General features: G+C 39.1%; 2 protein-coding genes across 2 annotated transcripts; both read right to left on the reverse strand.

Annotated features, from left to right (window-relative positions):
- Positions 1 to 274: 274 nt before the first annotated feature.
- Positions 275 to 1,438, reverse strand: LOC134322957 (ATP-sensitive inward rectifier potassium channel 1-like). The gene has a single exon (XM_063004364.1). The coding sequence runs from the start codon at positions 1,436 to 1,438 to the stop codon at positions 275 to 277; it is 1,164 nt and encodes a 387-aa protein (XP_062860434.1).
- A 7,886-nt stretch (positions 1,439 to 9,324) lies between these two features.
- LOC134323375 (ATP-sensitive inward rectifier potassium channel 1-like) lies at positions 9,325 to 10,422 on the reverse strand. Its single transcript, XM_063004891.1, has one exon. It carries the CDS (start codon positions 10,414 to 10,416, stop codon positions 9,337 to 9,339), a length of 1,080 nt encoding a protein of 359 aa, XP_062860961.1. The 5' UTR covers positions 10,417 to 10,422; the 3' UTR covers positions 9,325 to 9,336.
- Between the last annotated feature and the right edge of the window lie 802 nt (positions 10,423 to 11,224).

Raw genomic sequence — 11,224 nt, forward strand, 5'->3', positions numbered from 1 at the left:
CAAAGAGGGGACCATTATGTTTTCACACAACTTTATTTCACAATTACACTGTAATACAATCTAATAAAGCTTTATATTGTAATACAATCTACATGATTTATAATCTATATAAAACTACAGTATATGTGTGTTTGTTTGTGTGTATATATATATACTTGGTCAGGTTACGAAAAATAGCATTTTAATACATTTAATTTAATACATAAGGAAACCATTTGCCAGAAATCAAATTCAAAGTAAAACATGAATAAAATTTTACAGAATTGTAAATGAGTTACATTTTAGACATTTTACGGACACTACGTAATTGAACTGATGGTTTTATGCCCTCTTCACTAGTTTCCTCAGTTTCTCCTCTATCAAGTCCCTGATTATTAATTCCATCTCTAGAGGCATAATGATACGTTTGGTCATTACTAAGGCAATAGGCACAATGTGGAGTGAGTACCGGGACCACTCTCGCAAATTCTGAAAAGTCCACATAATATGTTCCGTCTTTATTGTGGGAAATAATGGGAAAGAACTCATAACCCCACATGATCTCTCGGGGAATATATGAAGTCCTAGCCTGACAGAAGAAGTTAGTGGACTCATCCGTTCCCTCCATAAACACCAGAAGTTCAAACTCTTGTAGGTGCAGAGTGTCCACGGCCATCTCATAGAAAGGACTGGTCTTGTCAATCACATGGTACAGGGTCAACGGGCATGCAAAGAACAAGTTGTCTTTCCCAGCGTCCACTTGGAAATCTATACTAATCTGGTCCATTATGATGGTCTCACCCTCTGGTGTGATAGTCGTCCTAAGCAACTTTCCAAAGAACTGACTACCGATCATCAAGGTCTTGCGAAGGTTGGCCACTCGGATCTGCAAACAGAGGCCGCCGTTTTTTAGACAGATTACAGCCGTCTCACTAAAAAAGATCGTTTTTGCTCTTTTCTTAGGCAAGGAAAATTTGGAAACTATGACTCCAGCCCAGAAGCTTTTAATAACTGTTCCAATAAGACTCTGAGCTACCAGGACGGTAATGGCATCCGAGCATAAGGTGGTTAAAACCCTTACGCTATAACCAATCGTCATCTGTGTCGTTATAGAGTATAAAAAAGCAGTGGTGAAACTATCGACCCCTATTACACAAGGGCTGTGGTCAACCGAGGGGTACTGCCACCACAGATCTCCATTCCGGTAGCCAATGCAGTACCACAGAGCTGCAAAAATCACCCAGCTGAAAATGAACGACGCTGTAAACAAAATCATGACGAGACTCCAGTGAAGCTCCAGGACGCTCGTCCACAGGTCCAGCATGTAGGCAAGACGATTGCTGTACCACACGTTGCCGTATTCGATGTTGCAGTGACCATCTTTTCTCACCAGACGGTTTTGATGGATCTGGCGTTTGATCAAGTAGTCGAGAAGAAGTTGTGACAGGGTGCGGGTCATTTTCAGAATAAGTGGATAGACAATCTGGAGAGAGACAGTAAAGGAACGTTTTTAAATTGTGCACTGGTCATTTATGAAAAGCATTTAGCAGCATTAGGTCAAGAGTCAGGGCAAGATACTGTTCGTTCCTATTTTTAGTTTACAGTATTAGAAAAACTAACATTGGAGTTTGAGAGCCAGGTACTTCTGAGACACAAAATCAGTCACCACATTTTAGGCAGTTTAATATTCTATCTATCTATCTATCTATCTATCTATCTATCTATCTATCTATCTATCTATCTATCTATCTATCTATCTATCTATCTAGTAATTAATCTTTTAATATATCTTTATGATTTATATATTTATCTATATAAAGACAGTTTTATTAATTGTGTTTAATGAAAGAAAATAATGCAATTTTGATGTATAAATGAAATTTTTAACTTTCATACCATATGCAGTAGCCTAGCAGTTAAGGTACTGGACTAGTAATCAAAAGGTCGCTGGTTCAAGCCAGACTGCCACTGTTGGGCCACTGAGCAAGGCCCTTAATCTTCAATTGCTTAGACACTATACTGTCACAGTTCTGTAAGGTTAAAGCGTCTCCTAATAGGGCCAGTGATAGCTCAGTGGTTAAGGTACTGGACTAGTAAACAGAAGGTTGCCGGCCACCACCAAGTTGCCACTGTTGGGTCCCTGAGCAAGGCCCTTAACCCTCAATTGCTCATCATGTTCCACTCATTGTGTAAGTCGCTTTGGATAAAAGCGTCTGCTAAATGCTGAAAATGTAAATGTAATGTAAATACTGAAAATGTAAATGTACATGCTAACACTAAGATATTATATTCTAAATACAATAAAAGCTTAAATGACTGACAGGGCAGCACAGTGGCTCGCTGTGTAGCACTGTCGCCTCACAGCAAGAAGGTCCTGGTCCTTTCTGTGTGAAGTTTGCATGTTCTCCCCTTGTCTGCGTGGATTTCCTCCGGGAGCTCCGGTTTCCTCCCACAGTTCAAAGACGTGCAAGTGAGGTGAATTGGAGACACTAAATTGACCATGACTGTGTTTGTCATTAAACTTGTGAACTGATGAATCTTGTGTTATTAGTAATTACCGTCCTGTCATGAATGTAACCAAAGTGTAAAACATGACGTTAAAATCCTAATATATAATCAAATGACTGATATACAGGGGTTGGACAAAATAACTGAAACACCTGGTTTTAGACCACAATAATTTATTAGTATGGTGTAGGGCCTCCTTTTGCGGCCAATACAGCGTCAATTCGTCTTGGAAATGACATATACAAGTCCTGCACAGTGGTCAGAGGGATTTTAAGCCATTCTTCTTGCAGGATAGTGGCCAGGTCACTACATGATGCTGGTGGAGGAAAACGTTTCCTGACTCGCTTCTCCAAAACACCCCAAAGTGGCTCAATAATATTTAGATCTGGTGACTGTGCAGGCCATGGGAGATGTTCAACTCCACTTTCATGTTCATCAAACCAATCTTTCACCAGTCTTGCTGTGTGTATTGGTGCATTGTCATCCTGATACACGGTACCGCCATTGGATGCACATGGTCCTCCAGAATGGTTCGGTAGTCCTTGGCAGTGACGCGCCCATCTAGCACAAGTATTGGGCCAAGGGAATGCCATGATATGGCAGCCCAAACCATCACTGATCCACCCCCATGCTTCACTCTGGGCATGCAACAGTCTGGGTGGTACGCTTCTTTGGGGCTTCTCCACACCGTAACTCTCCCGGATGTGGGGAAAACAGTAAAGGTGGACTCATCAGAGAACAATACATGTTTCACATTGTCCACAGCCCAAGATTTGCGCTCCTTGCACCATTGAAACCGACGTTTGGCATTGGCATGAGTGACCAAAGGTTTGGCTATAGCAGCCCGGCCGTGTATATTGACCCTGTGGAGCTCCCGACGGACAGTTCTGGTGGAAACAGGAGAGTCGAGGTGCACATTTAATTCTGCCGTGATTTGGGCAGCCGTGGTTTTATGTTTTTTGGATACAATCCGGGTTAGCACCCGAACATCCCTTTCAGACAGCTTCCTCTTGCGTCCACAGTTAATCCTGTTGGATGTGGTTTGTCCTTCTTGGTGGTATGCTGACATTACCCTGGATACCGTGGCTCTCGATACATCACAAAGACTTGCTGTCTTGGTCACAGATGCGCCAGCAAGACGTGCACCAACAATTTGTCCTCTTTTGAACTCTGGTATGTCACCCATAATGTTGTGTGCATTGCAATATTTTGAGCAAAACTGTGCTCTTACCCTGCTAATTGAACCTTCACACTCTGCTCTTACTGGTGCAATGTGCAATTAATGAAGATTGGCCACCAGACTGGTCCAATTTAGCCATGAAACCTCCCACACTAAAATGACAGGTGTTTCAGTTATTTTGTCCAACCCCTGTACTTACAAAGCAGAGATTTAATATTAAACGTTTTCATAAACCTACAAGAAAGGTTAATATCATGACTTAAATTAAAACATAAAACATTAAAACAATTACTTAGGACATAAATATACATAAAGCATTGGCTCTGTACTTGTACTCTGCACACAGACAATAAAGTTGAATCTAATCTAATCTAATACATAAATATACATATGGGACATGTACAGTATTCCATGGCAGTTTGGGTATCACCAGTTATGTTTTATTGATGGTAAATTAGTAGAACTGATTTACATGCTTTTCCAGTTTTAAGCCAAACATGTTTCTAAGTAAATATATATTTTTTTCTTACTTACATTGTAAATGCAGCATATAAGTATTTAGATTAAATAGAATTAATATTAAATCAGCTGGTGAATCCATAAAGTTTACAAGGTTGGGAATGTTTTGCCCATTTCACTTATTTACACAATCACAATAACTACACTAAACATTCATTAACTTAAGTAATTAAACTACAATATTTAATCATATAATACCCAGCTAAGCAAAACATAATCTAAAATGCATGCTATATAAAAAATTAAGTAGCATCACAACAAATAAAAATACAAATATATATATAAATAATCACTGAAGTGTTAAACAAGAGGAAGTATTAAATAAAGTATTTACCTGCTGTTTCTGATCTGTTTTCAGCTCTTCAGATAGAAAATAATGTTTTATTTTACTTAACCAGGAATCATGTGAATGATATTAAAACTTCTATTCAGCTTCGTCCTTTATTCTTTTATTTTAATGCTCAGACGTATTGTTTAAATCCCTCTTTGACTTCTTGTGCTTCAGTTCTTGCGTTTCATCGTCTCCTCCTACCAGTGAGGCTCGACCTGGTGCTTTTGTTTATGGCTAAACAAAATCACTTGTTTTTTAAGTAATGCAGGAACAGGGTGGATGGATTTGCAAAACATTGAATTCAGCATATTCAGTACTTTACTTTCTCAGAATCACCAGGAAAAGTCTGTTTATATTACTTCAGGCAGGACAAACAAGTTGCATTATTAACACATGAAAACAAAATGCTAAATTTTATACTAATGTAATTTATACTGTATTCAAAATATACATTACACCTGTTAAAATAAAAAGTTCACAATAATGTAACTACATTTTTTGGCATTGTCTCCCTTATTCCAGCTACGTCTAGGTCTCTAGCATTAAGAAATGGTAAGACCACCCCAAGGTCCACCTTACTCTCAGCAGAATGTTGATCCCATTCATTGCACAGAGATCATGAAATCATGACTTGTGATGTATAAAGTCTGACAGTAAATAACACTAAATGGTCCAGAGCAGGGCATAAACAGGTCCCTGTGGCATAAATTCTTGTTAGTCCTTGGTAGCATCACATCCTCTGGCCAAAACAACCTGAACAAAGACTTCAAGGCTGTGTAAAATAGAGTTTCCAGACACCTGAGCTTGGTAATAAAGCTTCACACAATACTAAGCAATCACAAGGGGAACTACAGATGGATATAAAGATACTATATTGATCCCAAAGGAAATTAAAAATGGTTTAAAGTGCATTAATCATCATTAACAAGCAACAGGTGAGATTCATTAACTACCATGTCACCCAGAAACAAGAACAGGAAACACAGACCATATAAGGAATTATGACCAAAATAACAAAATGCGTAAAGCAGATTATTTACATTACAAATTGTGATGATGGTCAAAATCTGGGCAAAACAAAGAATCCCTTTTACTTTGCGTGATCTTATCTGGTGGTATTCATTCGAGGATGATTGGATGGTTTTATAAATCATTATACTATAAATCATTTAACAATTCACCATTCATTCATTTATTTATTCGTTGTCTGTTTCATCACTGCTTTATCCTGAGCAGTGTACAAAAGGTAATTAAAAGACCCGAAATATTAAGAGGATAGTAATAATAATAAATAATTTAGCTCAAACAGCGCTAAATTCAAAGCCATAGTGATATTAATCTGCACCTAACTCACAGGTTCACAGGTTCCCTCAAACACAAGAACACATTCTGTAAAACTGTCTTCATACTTTTAAGAATGTAATATTTTTTCTAGAGAGATCTTCTACTCTCTACATCTCTTCAATTTCTGCTATGTGTTTATTTGAACAATAAATTTTTTAACTTTGTATAATTGACAGGATTATTATTGTATTCATTAAATATTTGTAAGTAAGTAAGTAAAATTTATTTATATAGCACTTTTCACAGATAAGAATCACAAAGTGCTTTACAAAAACATTGCATTACAAAACATATACACTCATCTACATAATAACACACAACATAAAATAAATTAAACAATAATAATAATAAGAAAATAAAAAATAAATAAAATAAAATAAATAAATAAATAATTCATTCAACATTATACAAATGCCTGCTTAAAAAGATAAGTCTTTAGTTGTTTTTTAAAAGAATCTACAGAATCTGCAGATCTTAAAAAGTTGGGTTTTGTTGAGGCAGTGTATTATGTGATTGGCCAATTAAAGGCATTCTTGCTTAAAATGATAAAAGAAAGGTTGCCAGATTCCTGACAGTGTGTTGCATCCAAAAAACAGACTTTGTAGCGCTGTTTACAGAGGCTCAGAACACAACTTAAATGCACTATGATCCAAAAGATGCTGACACACCTAAGTGTAATGCTAATGCACTCGAAACATTCTGCACAAATGGGGTATAACTATAACTAACCCGTCTGTCAAGATTGTGGCGGAGCTTGATTATGGAATCATGGCCTTTCTGAGGCGCAGATGATTGATGTGTCAGTTCCTCTTAACTGAGAGTCCCCTCTGCCTCATTGAGCATTAATTCTTTATTTATTATTATTATTTGTATTCACAGATTGGCCAGCTCCTCTGTTGGGAACCTGCTTTCCTCTTGAAACCGTGATGCTAAGCTCAGTCCTGCCTGGTTTATAAAACTTCGTGAAAGCTTAGCTGGTGTTGTGACTTTTTCAGGTGTCACATAAAAACACCCTGGATAAGCTAGCTGCCCCAGAGGTGGCGTGATGACCATTTTTTTCTGAAATGGATCCCACGTCTGAACCCACGCTGGGTGAGACTGCACAGTGGGTTTGGTGGGGTGTCGCTCATGCACTGCCGTTCCTGACTTGTTCTGGGTTTACTTTCTTTTCTCTGGGTTGTTGCAGGCGCTCTGAGTACCATGCCATATAGTGACAACAAGTTTTCATCAGTGCACAGTCCTTTATCTATCCTTTTCTCCGTTGCAGGCTGTGAATGTATATGGTGTTGTTTATTTACTACTTTGTTTCTGTTATATCGTCCACCACTTTTATTTCTCCATGACCCTTTTTGTTTTTGGCTTTTTAGCGAATCGTCTTATCTTATTTTATCTTATCTTATATCTTATCTCATCTTACCTCGTTACAATAAGCTTCATCACAGCGGAAAGTCAAAATACAGGTAGGACTTGAGATTACTGATAACACTGCTGCCGTGCAATAAGGGTTTGATTAGTCATTGTGTGTGTAAGCAAGTGCGTGTTAATGTTCATTTGAATTCCATTGCTTTACACTTTTAGATTAAGTTGGCACACACACACACACACACACACACACACACACACACTATCTTCCTGTGTGATAAAGACAATACAGGCTATGAAAAATACATTTACTGAATCTGGTCACAACAAAGAATTTTAATGTCTCTTATTTAGTGATGTTTATGCCATGTTAAAACAACATTGCTCTTTAAAATATTCATAAAATGTCAATACACAAACATCTAAACAAATCAAAGAGATAATTCTTTATTAAGAAAAAGAAAAGAATGAACACAACAAAGCTGCACCATCAGTAAAAAAAACAGAGCTTCTTAAATGGTTAACTCAAAATTAGAGATGCATGAGTATCGATACTGGTATCGGGTATTTGCCAGATACCGCGCTCATTAACTCGTACTCGTACTCGCAAACGAGGCTCCGATACTAAACATCCGATACCGTGTGCCTAGTGCACGTTGCTGCGTTATGCCTGGTTCACACTACACGATTTTTGCCCTGATTTTCGCTCGGCGACTGGTCGGCGCTAGATTTGCCGGCTCGGGAGCAACTCAGCGTTCAAAACTCGGCTCTCGATCGCTAAGTGTGAACTATTCAACAACTCGATCCGACCGGCTCACCGACTGCTCGTCTAGCATGTCAGATATCTGATCTCATATGTGCGACTGGCAGTGAGTGACATGTCGAACAGCCAATGAGAACGCAGGATACGGTGTGAGGGGAAACGCAGGAGAGGAGTGTAAATAGGTGGTACAGGGGGATAATATAGTTTATATCAGAATACATCAGCACACACACGTTTTACAGTATTTCTGACCTGATCGTTCTCTACAAAACATAACAACAAAACACCAACATTGCAAAAATATTTATTAACCTCCAACTCACTACAGAACAATCCATGCTATTTGTGTTGCCAAATACACTCAGATTCATTTATTTTTCCTCCTTGATTTCATCACGTCAGCGCACAAACACTTTGATCACTCGCTACTTGTTGACGTGCATTTTTGGACGTGGTATCATTAAACTTCTCGTCACTTCTCACGTGTGTTTTTGTTTAAAAAAAACGGTATTCTAAGTAGGTATCGTATCGGCAAGTACAAAAATACATGTACTTGTACTCGTACTCAGTTGGGAAAAAATGGTATCGATGCATCCCTATTCACAACCACTAATTAAAAAAGGTTGGGACGGCATGGAAAATGCAAGTTTCTTACATTTACTTTGGCTTTTCTTTCATTGAAAACAATGTGAACCCAAAATATTTTCTGTTTTGTCTGATATACAACCATGTCTGCATTTCAGGTCTGCAACATATTCCAATAAAGGTTGGGACAGTAAAGCATTTACCACTTTGTAATGTTGCCTTTCCTTCTCACCACACTTAAAATATGTTTTGGCACCGAGAATACCAAGGTCTTATTTTGTCCCATTCTTCCTGCAAACACGTCTTAAGGTGTGCAACATTATGGGGTTGGCATTGTCACATTTCTCACTTTAAAATTCTCCATACATACTCTTTGGCAGGCCAGTCCAGCACCCGTACCCTTTACTTCTGTGGGATACAGTGTTTGAATCCTTAACCTTGCTATCACCTGGTGGGGTTTCTACATACAGACATGATGGGTTATGTCTGAACTGGCATCCTGTCTGTTGGGTTACTGTATTGCTTTCAGTGATTCTCGGTAAACCAGACCCCCTGCAGCCCTGATTGGGAAAAAGCAGTGTTAAAACATAAAAATAGAATGAATGAGATAACAGAGATTACTTTTCCCATAGATTTTTGATCTGGTAACGTCTAGTTAAGTCTACTAATACATCTAAAAAAATAAATGCACAGTAAAATTACAATTGTTGTTCATTAAAATGGTTTAAGATTTATTTTTTTAATTTCCTCTATTTTAAGTAGCTGTCACTCATTCATTTCAAATCCCACATTGTCAGCACCATTTGTGGAGGGGTGATGATGGAATTTCTCATCGTTGATGCACAGGGCACAGTGCGCAGTGGAAACTGGCTCGACTTTAGCAAAATTAGAGAAGTCGACACGATACCTTCCCTCTTTGCTTTTAGAAATGATGGGGAGGAACTGGTAGCCCCACATGATCTCTTTTGGGATGTAGGAAGTCCTGACCTGGCAGGAAAAGGAGGTGGACTCAGCCGTGCCATTCAGAAACACCACCAGCTCAAAGTCCTGCTGGTGGAGATCGTCCACTGTCATATTGAAGAACGGACTCGTCTTGTTGATCACGTGGTACAAGGTCAGAGGACAGATAAAGAACGGGTTTTCTTTTCCGGTCTCCAAGCTGAAGTCAATCCCAACCTGATCCATGATGATGGTCTCGTTTTCGGGCGTGACCGTCGTCCTGATGAGCTTCCCATAGATTTCGGTTCCAATCATCAATGACTTGCGCAGGTTGGCAACTTGTATCTTCAGACAAAGTGTATCTTGTTTAGAACAGATGACGGCCGTCTTACTGAATATGATAGCTTTGGCTCTTCTTTGGGGCAGTGAGATTTTTCCCAGTACCACCCCTCCACAAAAGCAGGTAATAATAGTGCCAAAGATGACCTGGAAGACGTAGACAGTAACGGCACTGGGACACAATGTCGTAATGACCCTCATACCATAAGCGATGAATGTTTGGGTTTCCAGTGAGAACAGGAAGGCGCTGGTCATATCGCAGACATTAATCACACACGCACTGTGGTTCGCTGGTGCATTTTGCCAAACCAGATCACCATTGTTCTGTCCGATCCAGTACCACAAAAGTCCGAATACAAACCAGCTCAGAAGGAAAGATGCCATGAAAAAGAACATGAGGAACGTCCAGTGGATCTCCAGTAAGGTGGCCCAGATGTCCGACATGTAACTGACAGAGCTTCCGTACCTGACGTTGATATACTCAATGTTACAAACGCCGTCTTTGGTCACCAGGCGGTTTCTGTGAATCCTCCATTCGGTCAGGTAGTTTTGGAGCAGCTGGACCATTTTGTCAGTCAATTTCCAGAAGGACGCACGGTCTGGAGGAAAACAGGTATGTTATTTATGTAAAAGATATTCCACAACAAACTGTCTCATCCACTTATTTATTAATTTTCACTAATAATTTCATTTGTGTTATACATTTACATTTACACTTTTGGCATTTAGCAGACTCCTTTATTCCGTATACAATCTAGGCAATTGAGGGTTAAGGGCCTTGCTCAAGGGCCCAACAGTGGCAACCTGGAATTTTACTAATCCAGTACCTTAACCACTATCCAACACCTTTCCTTTTTGAAGTTTGTGAAGTGTAACGTGGATATGCACCATCGGTAGGGCGTGAATCAATACGCCCTCACACATTCACTCACAAATACCAAATAGAAAAATTTAGAGCAGCTAATTCACCTATTTTAAAGTTTTTATAAGGAGGTGGGACAAAAAAACCCCAAAAAACCCAGGGGAAACTCATGCAGACTTGGAGAACATACAAAACTCCTCCCATACAGTGACCGAAAGCAAGGATTGAACCCATCTCCTTTTAACCCATACTGCTTTGTGTCATTCACTCCCAATAAAATAATAATAATCTCATTTATTTAATTTTGGTCTGTGATTCATGGTGAATCAATGTGGTAGGTAATGTAGGTGCTGCATATCATCAGGGGCCTGACACCTGGGTTTGACCCTTACATTAGGTCACTAAAACAATCTGAATTGGCTAATCTCAGTCTCACCTGGTCAATGAATGGTTGTGTGATCTAAATGCGTCCTGTCCAGCGTGTGTTCCTGCTTTGTGTTTAGTGTCGTCTAC

Source organism: Trichomycterus rosablanca, chromosome 11, assembly GCF_030014385.1.
Source record: "Trichomycterus rosablanca isolate fTriRos1 chromosome 11, fTriRos1.hap1, whole genome shotgun sequence".
Classification (NCBI taxonomy): domain Eukaryota; kingdom Metazoa; phylum Chordata; class Actinopteri; order Siluriformes; family Trichomycteridae; genus Trichomycterus; species Trichomycterus rosablanca.